This window comes from Microcebus murinus, chromosome 1 (genome assembly GCF_040939455.1).
Source record: "Microcebus murinus isolate Inina chromosome 1, M.murinus_Inina_mat1.0, whole genome shotgun sequence".
Classification (NCBI taxonomy): Eukaryota; Metazoa; Chordata; class Mammalia; order Primates; family Cheirogaleidae; genus Microcebus; species Microcebus murinus.
In genome coordinates, this window is record NC_134104.1 from 30,290,012 (window position 1) to 30,308,391 (window position 18,380).

General features: G+C 35.1%; 1 protein-coding gene across 5 annotated transcripts in view; it reads right to left on the bottom strand.

Annotated features, from left to right (window-relative positions):
• Window positions 1-4,244: 4,244 nt before the first annotated feature.
• Window positions 4,245-18,380, bottom strand: part of ROBO1 (roundabout guidance receptor 1) — a 1,079,496-nt gene continuing 1,065,360 nt past the window's right edge. For all 5 annotated transcript variants that reach the window (XM_020284809.2, XM_076000874.1, XM_012737156.3 and 2 more), the window contains 3 exons: window positions 12,837-13,145; window positions 7,146-7,342; window positions 4,245-5,913 (listed from right to left, as the gene is read on the bottom strand). In XM_020284809.2, the coding sequence (XP_020140398.2) occupies window positions 5,899-5,913; window positions 7,146-7,342; window positions 12,837-13,145 (521 nt within the window). In that variant the 3' untranslated portion in view covers window positions 4,245-5,898. The remainder of the gene's footprint in view (window positions 5,914-7,145; window positions 7,343-12,836; window positions 13,146-18,380) is intronic.

The window sequence follows — 18,380 nt, forward strand, 5'->3', positions numbered from 1 at the left end:
AGCTACAGTGCCCCAGAAGGATCCCATAGCCACTAATTCTGAATTCTGAAGCTCTTCAGTTATCATCACCCCCCCCCTATGTAAGAGACTTGAGTCCACATTGATCACTGTTAGAGCTCCTGTACCTGGTCCTGTTGGCACTACCTGCCCAGGCCAGTCTCAGGCGTTAGAGAGGATTTAAAATTTTAAAGGAAAGCACTTCAAAGCGCAGGAGGCCCCTGAGGTGTAGGGCAGGGAACGAAGCCGTACTGGCCCAGGTTACTATTGTCAGTCCCTGAAACTCAGCATGCTATAGAAGTCACTTGAGCCAGGGATATTAAAAGCTCTGTTGTTATACTCAAAGATGAAGAGCTTAGAGCATTTCCCAAATGGAGGGAGAATTTCTAAAAGATCAAAGATTAATTGATATGGGAGTCAGAGATTATGCCAAAGATCTGGAATTTTAAAAAGTTACCTTAGCCAGTTCAAGCTGCTCTAACAAAGTATCATAGACCAGGTGGTTTATAAACAACAGAAATTTATTTCTCACAGTTCTGGAGGCTGGAAGTTGGAGATGGAGGTGTCAGCATGGTTGGGTTCTGACGAGGGCCCTCTTCCATATTGCAGACATCTTGTTGTATCATGGCAAAAGATGCAAAGAACTCTCTGGGGTTCTTTTTATAAGGGCACTAATCCCATTCATGGGGGCTCCGCCACCATGACTTAATTACTTTCCAAAGTCTCCACCCCCTAATACCATCTCATTGGGGATTATTCCAACACACAAACTGGGAGAGGATATAAACATTCAGTACTCAATTCATGTAACTATTATAAACCTAGTTTAAGGCAATGGGATTGTATAAATGTTATAATATTTCATCAGATGTATGACTCTATTGAATTTAAGAGCATTATCTTATGTGTCACTGTGAAAATGCTACCAATTTTTATTATGAACTAATGCCTCAGTGATAGTCTTGTGCAACACATAAATTGGTTACATCATCCTCAACTTTGCTTGAATTTTCTTTCCTGTAATTCTGTAGTATTTGGTTATTTTGCCTATCTTCATTTGCATTTTGTGTGGTGCATGTGTGTACAAGAAGGCACATTTTTAATTATTGTGGATGTTTTCATTTCTTAGGTACTGTAAACTTTGTTGCTTTGCCAGAAAATGCACAATTGTGGTTATTTATTCTAAGCAGCAGTCCCTAACCTTTTTGGCACCAGTGACCTATTGAATGGCTGTTAAATTCAATACTTATAGTACTAGCAATCAATAACTGATAAGAACTCCATCAATGTGAAAATAATTTCAATACATATGACTAATTTCATAGGTGCACATTATGAAAGAAAATTTATCTGAAATTTGAAAAAAGGTAAATTGATGATTTCTTAATTTTTGATACCATACTAAAACATTTTCCAATAATCCTGCTAGTAGTAAGTGCCTTTGTTGGGCTCACTCTGGCCAACAGTTCCCTTTGAGCTCAGACTCACCTCATCTTGGCACTTTCCCACCTCAAAATCCTGCCATACTCACGCGCATGTTTTCTTTCTGCCTCAGGGTCTTCCATTCCCACATGGGCCTCTCGCTAGTGCTTGGGAGTTAAATCCCCAACCCACCATCAATGTGCAGTCAGTGGGGAACTGATAATGTTCCGAGCTCCTTTCTTTCAATGAAAGGTTCTGGCAGGCATTCTGTACGCATCTCAGAAGAACCAGGGGAGTCCCTGGCCATGGCACCTTCAACTACTTTAAAGCATCTATATTGGCTTTTTCTCTTTTATTCCCCTCCCACTCCCACTTCTGGGATTATATCCCCAATAAACTTGCATCCAAGTCTTTGTTTCAGACTCTGCTTCTGGGGAAATAGACAAGACTATGTCACTGTTTGGCCCTTATCCGATTCTCCTGGGTGAATGTAAATTATCAGGGTATATTTTTGACTAATAATTTGCAAATGATAAAGGTGCAGGCTTCATGCAGTCCTACAGGTTAGTGGTTAGTTAGTGTAAAGGAAAAAATAGATGTTATGATTCTCTAGCCACTAAGGATATTAATGTCATGTTTATATTGCCCTAAAGAAAGTTTACTTACTAAGCAATCATATTTAAGTTCCTTCCACAGCTGTTCTTTGTCTTACCACTGTTTCCCTTATTAATGAGGTAAATAAAAGTTTGACACATACTCACTACTGTTTGTATGAGACTTTTTTTTTTTAACAGTAAGCAATGAAAACTACATTATGATTGTTGCCTGGCTGAAAGTAATTGTAAGACACTGCTGACTGTAAGATTCATTCCAGTTTCAGATATATTACAATAAAATTTATACTTAAGTTGTTGGGGTAGTGGCTCCCAAACTATTTTTAATTAGAAATGGGACTGTCACCAAAATGCAAATTTTTAGGTTCCTTTCTTCAAAACTACAGAAGTAGCTCTCACCTCCTCCCCCAACCAATACACAGTCCAAATGTGGTGAGCAGTTCAAGAGACACAGTGTATCTTGTGAGTTCCTGAGAAAGTCCCAAGTCTCTAGAGCCCCAGCATGGCACAGAAGAGCACACAAAATTCTCATTTCCTATTCCCTATACCTGCCCTACATCAAAGGACTTAGAAGTATCAGGAGAGAGTCAATGGATAATAAACAGCATCAAGGTTGGGAAGAAGAGAATACAGAGGAAGGGTCTGACACACAGAGACCATCAGAAACCTGGACAACAGCAATGCCAGAAATCAATCTCTTCAACATTTTTATACATGGAGACAGACTGGAATTTAGATGTCACCCTGTGGAGAGAGAAAGAAGGAGAAAATCCAGATGATGTCTAAAATGATTAAGAATGCCAGATATGACCAAGTTCACTTGGAACTAAGATTATACTTTTTGTCACTAGGCAGATAACTCAAGTGACAGGTTTGTACCCCTGAGTTGTGAGATATGTGCTGAAAACACCATACCACCACCCATCGTGTGACCCTTGAATTCAAAAGCAACAAAGCAAACTAAAACACCAAGAATTTATTCCATGATTAGGTATTTCACAGTGAATTTTACTCACCGGAAATGAAAACACCCTCATTCTTGTATCACACTTATTCTTTGACTTTCATGCAAGTATCAGGAACAAACTATGTATGAAAAATGGGGCTTGCATGTGTAATGAATTTCAGTCCATAAATATAACAATATCTTGTATTGTTTTTGGAGTTTACAAAGTCCATATCATATACATTAACTCACTAAATCATGACAATAGCTCCATGAGGTAGGTATTACTGAATTTACAGGTGAAGTACCTGAGACTTAGAGGTTAAGTAACATGTCCAAGGAAACATAGCCATGACAAAACTAGGATTCAAACCCAGGCCCTCTGATACAAATAATTTGTGTATATCACATACTATAAATAAGGAGCGAGAGTAACTTATTTATAATCAATCCACCAAGGGAAATGGAAAAAATTAGATCATTAAACATGTCCCTTCAGTTTTTCTTAAAATAGCCTTTGAAAACTCACTTCTTGACCTGTGGACTTGTTCATGTCTAAGTAGATGCCAGTGATTACTTTCTTTTTATAAAATTGAATTTCAAATTACACCCACTTTTTCAATTGCTTTTCTCAGATTTTCAAAATTTTGATAAACACAAAACTTAGGTAGAAGAACAATACATACATCATAGGAAAAAACCTTCCTTAGATTCTATTGCTCTTAGTACTTCTACAACATGATGACCACCTTGTGCCTCCAAACCTGAATACTTGAATATGCTGACTTTAATCAATAATAATGTGCAACCTGGTATATGATAGGTATTGTTAAAATTTCTTAGGAATTTATAACAAGAAAGTAGATTTTTACTGATAAGCATTTTGGATTTATATAATTTTCTTGTTGACAGAATATAGGAGGCTCAAACTGCAAATCAGATTTATCATAGTTAAATCCTGATTATTCTAGAAATAGATTAACTGAAATTCAGATACATATAAACAAAAATAGTATATTTTTAATGTTAAAGGGTTACTCTCTGATCAAATGACTTCTAGATTTTAATTCATCCTACATCTTTAATTTCAGAGGAGTTAAATGAGAATTTTTCCTTACAAGTAAAACCTGGTTGTTCATAAAACTGAGAATTTTTACTCATCTGATAATATAGTGGTGAGATGTTAAGACAGAACAACTTTGTGATTAAATGGAATAAATTTGATTAGCACACATGAAAAAGGAAATCAACACAAGAAAGAATGATGTATTTGAGAACATTTTTAATAAATAATGTGACAAAATTACTTTTCTGATTATTGGATTTTCAGTATGCAAAATTATGGCTAAAAATAAGAGGCTTCTTACATGAACATAATGAAAACATTAATCACATGGATTGTTCCCTTAGCACTGCACACCCTTTCTATGGAACTTTTTCGAATTATCTAAATGAACACATTTAGTTTTTGGTGAACACCAGCATTTTTTGTGGTTCAGTTTTGTTTGGCTTTGCTTTCCAGTGGGGCCAGGCCTGATATCTATATAAGAATAAATGTACATTTTTTTCTTTAAATAGCACCAATTATTAAGTCAAAGAAATTTATATGATGACAAAAAAGGATCATAAAAATCTGGTCAGAGGGGCATCATTTGGCAATTCAAAGCAAGTAATGCCTCCATGTGAGCTTATAAGGAAATTTTGTAAGTTTCAACATTGGCCACAACAAACTTAAACCTTTTTTTTTAAGTCCAGGAAAAGCAAGAACCATCTGGTTCATGGCCCACAATAAAGTATGCACATTACTTCACCATCTGTCATCATTCAAATATTCCAAATACAAACATAGAGCATTAACAAAACAGGTTAAAAACGATTCTCAACATTTTTTTTCAATAAGACAAAAAAGGTTAATAGTTACAATGGTTTACAAATAAAGTTTAGTGATTGTGCTTTTAAAACCAAAAAAAAAAAAAAAAAGATTAAAAACAGTGCATTACAAAAACAAAAATCAAATTTCCTTAAGTGGCACTTCAGAAAGTTGAACTGACACTACCAGAAGAAATTTAGGCCAGTTAAGATAGGGATGTCTTTACTCAATTGGTCATTAAAAACATCCATTTGTTTGTAATATGCATTTATAATTGTTTTTTGATTGAAAAATAGAACAAGGTTTTGCTAGGCTTACTTATGACAATGACTAGACAACCAGAGATCCAACTGGCTTAGCCCTACTTATCCAAAAGTATATTTCCAATAAGAAATGATTGAAATGATTGAAATGAAGACAAAATAAAGTACCACCAGGGATTGCAAAGAGTATATATTTACAATGCTTCTACTCCATTCAAATTGTTTGTAGTTCTGCATTGGCTATATTTTTAGTTCCTCCCAGCAACGGGTAGTATGAAACACTGATTTTAAAATCATGTTAAAATGAAGTATGTTTTAATTTGCATTAGCAGTTTGTTATAGAAAGATTATACTTTCAGAGCCCTTGGCGTGAGGTTGAATAATCAACTTTGCATCTCTGATCAATATTTTGCTATAAATTAGCTTGGCATATAAGCAGTGCAATGCCATATCTCAGGGGCAAAATGCAAAAGAACTGTTTTGTTCTCTCCTGCTGGCTGATGACTGAAGCAAGAAGTCAATACACTTTTTTTGCTGGAAGTAAGGTGTAATGGTTTGTTCCCACAGCGAGGGGAATAAGGAGGTTCTTCGTAGGGTTAGAAATCAAAGAACAACAATAAAAACCCAATAAAGTTTTAAAAATGATACCCCAATAAGAGGAATAAAAACGACAATTTGTACAGTCTGATTGCACTGAACATTTTATCTGGCGTCATGTGTCATCAGACATGAGGCATCTTGAGTGATGATTTTCACATTAGATCTCACAAGCCTCTCTGGTTGTCTTCAGCTTTCAGTTTCCTGTAAAAGATGCATTATTTACTGTCAAATTTCAAAAAAAAATCTTAAAAGTATTGTCTTTAAATGCATTTATTATTACAATGTAATGTGTTTTCCATTTATGCACTGGCATACTTTGAAAGTTGGTATACATTGGAAAATGCTTGTGGCAACTAATTAATTTGTCGACTTTAGTTGGTCTTGATAGCAAATTGATACGTTCTCCAAGAAGTCCAAATCCTGTTCTGCACTGAGCCTCAGTGTCATGGGGTGGGACACAGGGCTCTCAGAGAGGAATGCTGAGTTTCATGCTTCCCTCAGCCTCAACTCAACCTTAAAGCTCTGCTTTTATTGAATTTAAATATTGGAGTTAACAGTAATGACTGTTCCCCATAAATATTCTTCTACTTAAAAAACTAAAAGCACTTGAAAGATAATTTCTGTAACATTTTCAAGAGGGAAGTCTTTCTTATTCCAAACCCCAAAATCAAAATACATTGGGCTTATAGAACATTAATTTAGATATAATTACTTATAATTTTTTATCTTCTACTATAAGAAGTTATAATTTAATCCTCATTTATCTACATGAGGTTAAATATATTTATCAAAAATTATCCTCAACTTATTTTTTATTAAATGGAGAAAACACAATCTTTTAATAAAAGGGGGCAGATTTTATGATATAACTTACTGCCAACTATATCTTTTCCTATTATTTATAGATTCTAACAAGGGAGTATGTCTTTGACTCAAGAAGTGTTCTCCATCTGGGAAGGTCAATGTCATACACATTTTCAGAGAGTGAAGGTGAAATATAGTCAAATCAGACAAGCTGCCCTGGTGATCACTAGGGTGATAGATAACAGGCTGAACATCCTCACATCATTCCACTCTGTCACCTTACCAGATTTTCATAGCCTATTACAACACTGCGAATTATAATTTAGATTACCAGTTCTTATTTCCTAACAACGTGTTTTCCATATATATTTCTTATCTGAAAAGCAGCAAATGCATGTGAGCCCTAGATCTACAAAGAAACTCCAATTAAAATTTAAAACTTTGGAACACATTCCAGGAAAATTCTTAAATTCTCAAAACTTCAGTTTCTGGTATTGTAGGAATCAGGGTACTGAAAAGTTTGTGATAAAATAGTAACATTTCCATAAATTTATGGGTGCTTCTAACTTTGAGGCTGATTTAACAACTAGAGTCTAATGCTGGTAACCTTGGGGAAAAATTATAAATACCTCTAATTCTTCATTATTATCTTCTCCTCTTTCATATCCTCCAAGTACTTGCATTTCTGCAATATTTCTTCGACCTACATTTGCTTGTTCTCTTTGTCTGCTTCCTGATCCTCTTGATGACATTGAGCTTGAGGAACTGGGATCTCTCGGATTATTTGATGTTGGAAAAGTAGGTCTACAGTAAGGTAGAATATCCTCTGTGTAATGAAATATAATGAAAACGTGTGAACACCATCATAAACTTTCACTGTAGAAAAGCACCACTCAGATCTAACTGTAATTCTGAATAAGGAAGCATCAGTGATTCTGAGGTATAAATAAAGACACTTTATGAGCATAATGAACAATGCAGCACTGTCTTTTGAAAATGAAAATTACAAGCCTGTTGTTTTCCTAGGAGTAGTCAGGGATTTGGATCGATTCCACTCATATGCCTTTGTCCATCTCAAACCCACTTGAGACCAATATCACTTAAGGAGGTAAACCAAACCTGGTGTCAGACTCGGCTTCCAATTCTGTCATTCACAATACCATCTGAGATTATTTTAGACTTTAGTTGCCACCTTTCCAAAAAAGTGAGAATGGTATCTATACGTAGACGACCTCCTAGTGGTGATATGAAAACAGATAAGATAGCAAAATCTCTATGTAACCTATACAGTGTTATTGTAAGGAATTAGTAGAAAGCAAGCCCAGACTTCTAGAACTACCAAAACATAGCCAACTTTGCAGAAATAAAAAAAAAAGAACAAAAATAAAAAATCAACTTCCATTTCTACCTCCTATTTATATTGTAGAACTTTGAATCTCAGAAGCCTACCATTATTTCTAATTTAAAAAAACAAGCCATTCCAGTCAATTGCTGTCTCTTGAATTTCTACCTCTATATTGCTTTAAATTTGGTGCTACTTCTATTGATGAATCATCAAACTGAACACTTCTTTCCAAAGTCTGTCCACTCTGCTCTTTGGATACCAAACACAGGAAAAACTAACTCTTTGACTTACTTTTTTCCACCTCCCCTAAATGCTTCCTCTGCTATCCACATTGCCTGAATGAAAACTGATTTCTCCTGAAATTTCCACTGATGTTCTCTCCAGTGGAAGGGTGAGGAGGAAGGCTTGGCTATGACCACCATCACAGTTCTAAATCATTGCTCCTTCATCCTTGCACAAAACATTCTCCTCCATGAGGACCGCATCATCTTTATGAAGCCAGTAGAATCCTTCTTGATGGCACCTTGTTTTTTCATCAAACTCATCCCAATTTACACTCCCAACCCACAGGATCGTAACTGATTCTGTAACCTCTCTTCACAGCACTAGATCTCCTGTGACTATCACTTTCTGTCCCCGTTTCATCAACTTTTTTTTCTCTACTGACTTTTGTTTTGTCAAATGACAATATGATAAAATCTCTCTCTTGCTAAAACTCTCCTCTTAAGCCTGTGCTCTAACCAATCAATACCTTCGCTGTCTCCTCACTACTCAGCAATGCCTCTTGAAAAGCAATTTGGATTCAATATTGGTAGTCACAACTCCCATTTACTCTGTATCCCACTGAAATCTATTTATGCTCACATTACTACTATGAAACTAAGAAAATTGGTAATGCTAACCATGTTTCCATCCTTATGCCTCTGGACTTCTCACTGTCTTTAATCAATTTAAACATTTTTATTTTCTTAGCTTCTAGTTCTCCTTTCTCCCTGGCAATTTCTGTGAACTCTTTTTTATGATACAAGTGTCTTTTGCATGTTAATGATCTACAGGTTTCTATTTTCAGCTCTCTCTCTCTACATATATATACATATATATATTTTTTTTCCCTACTCACTGTATGTGATTTCATCCACTTTCAGAGATTATAACCTTTTCTAGAATATAACTGTCATAAGGGCAGGTATTTTCATCTATTTTGTGTGCTGTATACTCCTACCTTAATATATGTAGGTCATTAATAAATACTTTTGAGGGAATGGATGAGTGGCTCTAACTACTATTTGCATCATCCTGAATCATTAGTTTATATTTTCCACTCCTGAACTATGCCCTGAATCTTAGGCTCCAATAGACAGCCTAGTTGAACAACTCTTCAAGCATTCCTGAAACTCAACATGTCAAACATTGACCTCATTGACTGACTTCCCTGAGATTTCTTCCCTCTCTGTTTTTTTTAGTAAAGCTAATGATATCACTGTTCATTAAGACATGCAAGATAGGAAAATGAAATTATTTCACATTCTTCCCTTCCTTTCAAACACTTTCACATACACCTTAAGTGTACCCTTCCACATATTCAAACATATAAAAAGTAAGACTGATTTTGACTTTAAAAACTTTCTTAAATTTTCCCAGTCACCCATCCCTGCTCCTATAGCTTGGTTCATATTCTCGATCTCTCTTGTCTGGGGTTTGCACACATATTTGAACAAGTCTTTGCTTCTTGAGCTATTCCCCTCTAAACTGTCTTCACTCAGCCACCTTCCTCTTACATAATTCACAGGTTCTTTAAGCATCACCTTTGACTACCTTTATTAATGAAGTACTGAATTTCTTACAGTTCCTCAATGAACCTTCAATCTTTTAGTGGTGACTTCTACACCTGAACAATCCACTTTTCTCACCCAAGCTAAACTCCATCTATCCTTAAACACTCAGTTTATGTGTCAGTTCTCCCAGGAAGGATCAAGAAATATTTCCTTGTACCCATTAGAGATGAATTTACCCATCCCCTCTGTGTGAAGGGCACAATCATAACTTTGATTCAAACTGTACAAAAGCAAATTATATAACCAAAATGTGTACCCCCATAATATTCTGAAATTAAAAAGAGAGAGAGATATTTCTTAACATTGCATCTTCCACAAACCTGGGCAAATTGTCCCTCTTCTGGACTCTTAAGTAGTATGGCACCATGAGAGTTATGCTGAATATGAAAATGTCTGTGAATTAATACCTTATCTGCCTCTCTCTCTCTCTCTCTGACTACAAACCTTTTGAGGTCAAGGTTCATGCTTGCACATAAATCTCAGGACTTAGTACAATGCTTAATAATATAGTAGATGTTTGATATATATAAAAATAAATTGAACTAACTGAGGTAAATGTCAGCAGAAAAATCAGACATTTAAGTCTAGAAGACTACTCTCCTTAATTAAAAATAATAATTCACCATATATGTAAATCATGGTGCCTCTTTCGTTACAATTACTGTAAATTGAGTTATGAAGGAGAAAATTATAGCGATGCATAAAAATGATCATTTAATGGCATATACACAGAAGGTTATGATTCAAATAAGAATTTGGAAGAGCAGGACATATAAAATAATAACTGGTCAGTGTATCTCATTGCTTTCCATGTAATAGCGTTCCTTGTTTCTAGACTAATGGTCTAATCTTAGTTCTTTAGGAGTTAGAAATACTTTCATAACACAAAATACAACTTATTAAATTTCTGAAGATTGATTTTTAAAAATTTCATCTCTTTGTTCTAATTCTTCATACAAGATCTTTCCAGGTTTGTAAAATTGTCTTCTGAAGAATCCCACCTACTTTAGATGAAGCCTACTTATGAGTAGGAAATTGGTCAATACTTTCTGGCTAAGAAAATAAAAATGTTTAAATTGATTAAAGGCAGTGAGAAGTCCAGAGGCATAAGGATGGAAACATGGTTAGCATTACCAATTTTCTTAGTTTCATAGTAGTAATGTGAGCATAAATAGATTTCAGTGGGATACAGAGTAAATGGGAGTTGTGACTACCAATATTGAGATATTGAGATATTTCTCAATATTGAGATATAAATCTCATAATTTACATCATCACATTCTATTTATGAATCACTACTTATAGCATAGTCGCCATGAGTCAAAAGTTCAGAGCCTGATCAACTTTGGCTTAACTGATAAAAATAAGCTATGAAGTCTTTCAAACTTTGGATAGTGGTGATATCACCAGAGACTTTGTGGTCACAAAATAGAGGTACTCTGTCTGAAATGCACAGCTTTACTTATTACTTATACTGTCCAATCCTGGATGGGTTCAGGCTGAAGTCACAGCACAAAGTGAAACTGCCTCCATGTTGAAAGGAAGTTAGCTAATGACCAGATGTCCATAATAAATAAAGCAATACATTGATGTCAAACCTTTCTAAAATATCTCTCTTACAATATAAAGTGTCCTATAGCTTTCTAGGTCATATTTCCCTATCATTCTCCCCTGACTCCTCCATCAACCATCTTCCTTTCTTTGTATCTCTTCCTCTTAAATGGTTTCCTCTCCTTAGTTTATAATAATGTTCAAATATTTATCTTAAAACATTTATCCTAAAGCATTTCCACTGATTTGGCCTTCCTGTCAAACTATCCCAACCTCTCCTCCAGATCCCAAACCTTTTGAAAAGAGCTTATATTCATCACCTCCCTCCCAAAATGTCCATTCATTTTCTCATCCGCTACAAGCCTAGCTTCTATTTTGATTACTGTACTAAAAACAGTTCATTGGAATACCACCCACAGACAACATACTGAAAAATCCTTTTTTGCTCCTGGGTTTATATCCACCTTTCCACTGTTGTGGCATTTTATATATCTTCCTATCTAAAAATTTCCCACTCCATTCTTTTTAAGATACTAGTTTCAATAGCTTGGATATCTTGATTATTACATCTCTGGGCCAGACAATCTCAGTTTCCTTGATAGAATGTTGACTGTTTACCTGTCTCTAAGTATAATCTTCCCTGACTAGTGGTATGTTAGAGCAGGCTCAACATTTTACAAGAACTCATCTCTTCCTAACTCTTCATTCACTGACTTCACATTAGTAGCTGGAAATTAGCCATTTGGGGAGTATTTATACAACAGAAGTAAGCATATGGCCACAAGTTAGGGTTTTGTTTTGTTTTCCTCCCAGATAACTTATTGCTAAACATTTACCAGCATACCACTGCTGATATTTAGCATTTGTAATTCACACCAGCTCTGTGTTGTGCGTTCTAAAATCCACTCTGTACTCACATTCTTTCTTCTGATTTTTAAACCTAATTTTCTAAATTCTTATTGATTTTCTTTATATCCATGTTCTTGTCAGCATCTTAATCCATCTTAACATTATTTCCCCCTGAAATTTATTTTTTTTCTCTGTTTTTTCTACATAGGTTAATATAATTGTGTTTCACTAGACATATATGATCACCTAATCAATATTTGGATATTATTTTATTCTATTATTTCAATCTACTTTGTTATATTCAATTAGTCACCAAGCCCTATTGGGCCTATCTCTGAAATACCCATTTACGCTGTTCTCTCCTTTTTATTTGCACTATTTTAATTCAGTGCTTTCATATTTTATACCTAGATTGTTATTGCAATGTTCTGATACCTTCATCAACCCAATTCCAGTCTCTTCCTCCCCTGTGCAGTACTGCCAGTTATTTTTCTAAAACACAAACCTCATCATGTCATTTCGCACTCAAAATATTTTGCTGGCTCACCACTGCCTATATCATAAATTCCAATGTACTGGAATGAATGAATGGTTTTAAAATTATTTGGATACATGCCTGTCTCTTCCCTCAGAGAGCAAACTTCTTAATCTGACCACTTTTCCTTTGATGCTATAGGGTCTGTGTGCCTTGGCAAACATATGTTCATCTATGTTTATTTGCTGCTTGAATAAATTAGTACCTTGGATGAGATGAGTCTTTGCTGGTGGAAGGTCTCGTTTTGCTGCCTTGTTTCCTCGTCCTTTCCCATCATTTTGCTGTTCCTGTGCTTCTCTGGGATCACCTAGATTTGTTCGCATTTCAGCAACTTGTCTTCCATCCAGTACTTCTCTCCCCTTGTAACTGCCTCCTTTTCTATCTGATGATCTATCTGTTCTCGCTTCTACAGAAGGGAGTTTTGGCACCATCACAGGTCGTACCTCCAGCTGTGCCTTCGATTGAACAGTGGGTGACTTTATAGCAGGCGGTGGCACCGGAGGAGGCGGAAGATCTACAAAAAAAATATTTAAAAGACTGTAAAAGTCTGCCTCTTATAAAATCATCAAATATTAGGATTATTATTGGAGTCACATTCAACTGTAATATACTGTACCTTAAAGAACTAGAACAATTGAAGGCAATCAAGGAAGAAGAAAACCAACAATTTGAAGTACTCTCTTATGTAGCACAGAACCACTAAATGGTAGAGTTAGGACTTAAGTGATTGTCCCACAGCTGGGACAGCTAATACTGGGCATATGTACTTTAACTTCCACTCTCCCAACCACGGAAGATCTTCCAATTGATTTCAGCATAATATCGTTGGTCCCAGATGTGTATCTTTCCTCCTTCAGGCAATCACTTCAAATTGATTGAGATTAGCACTTGAGTTGAGACCTATTTGCCATCTCTAATTTAACCTAACCCCCTTTTCATTTTGTAGATAAGGAAACTCAAACACAGAAACCTTAAACTATTGTCCAATCTCAAAGATAGATATAATCAGAACCTGGGCTAAGGCCTTTAGATTCATAATTTCTGGTTCAGTGTTCTTCATGATACTCAATTCAATCAAATATTTATTAATATAATCTATCATTCATTGATAAGATCTCTCCACTCTATATGTGTAGCTGCAGGTTTTAAATCAGATAATCACTAGTATAAATATAGGTCAATTTCTTATTTATATATTTATAGATAGATATGTACAGTTGTAGTTATATATTAAGTAATATACATTATATGTAATATAACATATATAATAAGTTTCTTATATCATAGATATACTTAAGGATGAAAGTAATTAGAAAATTTGATATCTGGAAAATCTATTTTCTTTAATCAGTGTTGTCTTTTAAAATGATTCCAAATATACTCCAAAGAGAAAAAATACATATCCTAATAATATTTGGTAAGTTTGTAGGAGAATATGAATAGATGCTAGGTTTAGGTTGTTATGACTTTACTATGTAAGATGTACTAAAAAGAAAAGCTTCACTACAGGAGGTGAAGAGGTTGTTATGATAGCTTACATAATTAATGACAGGACATTCAATGGTATTGATGCCTATCAGATGGGTAGTAGAAGATCTGTTTGAGAGAGATTAAGGAAGAAACAGTCAATATTATTTCATGATCAATGGAATATAGTACAGAGGTGGGAGGAAAGAATCAAAGATGACTTTTAAGATTTTGGTCATTGTTTACTAGGTGAATGAGAGAAACACCATTGAAAGTATGAAGGGTAGGAATGAAGAAGAGGTATTGGTAAAGGAAAGATGTAAGTTCAGTTTCAGAAAAGTGACTAGGGAGAGATTTTGGAGTATCTAGATAGAGACATACAACAGGTAGTTGTATATAAAATCTGAATTTCAAGAGAGGCCAAAAGCAGAGACACAGAGGTACAGGAATTATCAGCATAGCTACATTTTTAGTCATGTCTTTAGAAATGGTAATGTATTCACACTTAGAAAGCAATGTCTAGAATAAATCAACTAAAAATCATTTATGAAACATCTATTAAATGCTTAGTATTATAAAATTAGCCTTATGATTTTAAATTAAAAATATGTTAATATGGTAAAAAATTCAAAAGTACACGGGGTTTAAACATGAAAGGGCAACCTCTTGTATCTCCCCACCTCCATTTCAAATTCTCAATATTGATTATGCAGAGGTAATTGGTTTGAATAGTTTCATATAGATCATTCCCAAAATTATTTATATACATAAAGCAGGGCTTCCAAGTCTCATAATGCCAGGGAACACCACTCATGTTAAGGACTATGCAAAACACACACATCTGGGGTTGTATGTGGTGCCTGTCTGCCCATCTGTATGTGGTGGACTGATTAAAAAGTGCCATACACAAATATATAGCCTTTTTTCTTTATTAACATGAATGCAGTTTCACTTTTTCACTTAACTGGGTGGTTGTATACATTTCCAGGTGTGTACATAGAGCTTTCTCTCTTTTTTTGAAAAGCTTGCATAATGTTTTGTTATATGACTAAATCATTATTTATGATGGTCATCCCTATTGAGGAATATTTAGGTTGTTTACAGATATTTTGCTATAATTGACAATGAGCTGTCATTTACAAATACCAGAATAAGAAACTCTTAAATAGTATATTAATAATTGTGTTTTGAAGATTCTTACAATAATAGCCAATTAAAGGTTCTAGGAAGCGTCATAAAATGTCTGGGTTAATCATATATCAGGGCTGATAATTACTACTATCATAAGATTATACAAAGTCTTGTATAATCTTTTTTTTTTTTTTTTGAGACAAAGTCTCATTCTGTTGCCCCGGCTAACGTGCGATGGCGTTAGCCTAGCTCACAGCAACCTCAAACTCCTGAGCTCAAGCGACATTTCTGCCTCAGCCTCCCAAGTAGCTAGGACTAACAGGCATGCGCCACCATGTCCGGCTAATTTTTTCTATTTTTGGTAGAGACTGGGTCTCGCTCTTGCTCAGGTTGTTCTCTAACTCCTGAGCTCAAACTCCGCCTGCTTGGGCCTCCCAGAGTGCTAGGATTACAGGCATGAGCCACCGGGCCTGGCCAGGAATATGTGATTCTTGAGACAAAATCTATTAACAGGTATTCTAGATAGGTGAGGTGATATCTACAACACAGACACAAAAGAAAAGAAAATACATTGTAATTTTAAGAATTCTAACTTCCTGTATATAACTGTCACTGTATCTAATTGACAATTAGAGGGAAATGTTGGCAGGTTTGATTTCTTATATACACAGATTGCCAAGTAAATTTTTTCTTAGGTGTTGTAAAATGATTACCAAGCCAAACCAGAGATTATCATAGTATAAACAATTCTGTATTTCATATAGTGATAAATGGTGCTTTCACCCAATTCATAACACAAGTAGTACAAATTAGATTTAACAAATGGGATTGTGGACCTGTTTTTTATAGAGAGACTTTATATAATCATATAAACACTTGTTCTTTATATAAGACTTTCCAAATAACAATATAATGCATGTAAAGTAACACATAAGAACATATGCATTCAGGCAATTCTGCCCGCATCAACTCGATACAGAGATCTAGCACTCTATTTACTTAACTGCTTAGAGCCCCCAAACTGTGTGATTAGTGATAAATCAAGTCAAAATAACATCATTCCAAAGAGGGGGGTGAATTCGTAATTTATGAAAAGTGGAGCTGGAGAAATAATATAGATTTGGTTTTTAAATCAACTATGTAAATGCATCAGAAAGGTGGAAAAGAGGGGTTGGGAAGAATCTATTAGAAGGTCCTAGAAATGCACTTATGCTTGGCTTTAACTCGGTAAGAGTTCTGACTAATAAATATTCATATATTTTAATTATGTCCTTCATCTGGGTTAAATATGTAAGAGACAAATATGAAATAAATAAAGAATTAGATACTGCCTGTCATTGTGACTACAGCATGCAGCACTGCTTTGCATCAAGGACTCCCTGGCTGTCTATGAGGCCTTGTATGGGACTACATACAGAGCAAGGTCTGGCCACAATGCCATGCATTAGGGGCCGGTGGGCTCTTATGGTCTAAATTATGTCCCCTCAAAATTCATATGTTGAAGTCCTAAGCCCACTACCTCAGAATGTGACTGTATTTGGAGCCATTAAAGAGGTAATCAAGTTAAAATGAGCCCACTAGGGTGGGCCCTAATCCAATATGACTAGAGTCATTATAAGAAGAGGAGATCAGAACAGAACACATTCATACATGAGGGAAGATCATGTGAAGACACAGGGAGAAAATGGCCATCTCCAAGCCAAGGAGAGAGGCCCAGAAGAAACCAATACTGCCATGATGAAATCCATTTCTGTTATTTAAGCCACCTAGTCTGTGGCATGTTTTATGGCAGCCCTAGCACACTAATATAGGGGCTGACTAATAAATACCATCAAAATTATTCTTTATCAGTTCAGACATAACCACTTTTTATTCTTATTTATATAGTTTACAAAAATTCTGCAAAGGAAATTCATAATTTGAACAAAATTTACAAAGCAAAGATGCTACAAACTCAACATTGATATGCTATATTCTGAACACAGTTCACAAAAGTCTATTGACAATAATCAGACTCATCCATCATAGTCAATACATTTTACTCATTAAAATGTCATTTTACTCAGAAAAAAATGTCCACAAAATCCTTCGTGTCTTACTAATATGTTTAATTCACACTGTAATGATTTGGAGCTCTTTAAATTCTTTCTCCCTCTTCTTTTTCTTTTTTTAACAAATTGTACAAATCGTGTCTATCACTGAGCTTCTCTATGAATTGGTCTGTGAATAGTTTTTCAAAAAATGCACTGTAGTAATTTCAGAAAATAATTTCTGTGAAATAAGTTAGGGTATACTTTAAAATAATCAGGCCAGGTGTGGTGGCTTACGCCTGTAATCCTAGTACTCTGGGAGCCTGAGGTGGGAGGACTGCTTGAGCTCAGGAGTTCGAGACTAGTCTGAGCAAGGGTGAGACCCCAACCCTACCAAAAAGAAAGAAAGTAAGAAAAAAAACCCAGCTGGGCAGTGCAACAGTGTGTGCCTGTAGTCCCAGCTACCCAGGAGTCTGAGGCAGGAGGATCCCTTAGAGCCCAGGAGTTGGAGGTTGCAGTGAGCAACAATGATGCCACTGCACTATACTCAAGACAAAAAAATAAATAAATAAAAATAAAATAAAATAACTAAGAGAGTGGAATTGGAATGTTCCTAACACAAAAAAATGTTAAATGCCTGAGGTGATAGATTCCCCAACTACCCTGATTAATTCACATTGTAGGCCTATGTCAAAATACCATATGTACCCTATAAAGACATACAACTATTATGTACTCACAATAATTAAAAATAAAATTTTTTAAAAAATAATTTCTGTGAAAATGGCTTTTGTATCTGTCATAACCACTGCTTTCAAGTATGTATGCATGTCTTGTATTTGGTGCATTAAGAAGTTTCTGCATTTATGATTTCAATTAATCAAATGCATTATGGGATATGTATAAAATAACACATAGTCTTGTTGTTTTTTCTTTTATCAAACAGTAAGCATCCATTGTGAAATTCAAGACTTGTCAGTATAATAACATAACTTAAAGGTGGATGGCTATCAAAATGCTGAAAGGAAATGAATGCTATAATTTAAAAATAGCTTTAGTCATTTTCCACTTTATTTTTATTACTTAGAGAAAATAATTACTGGCTTTTATATTGCAGTATG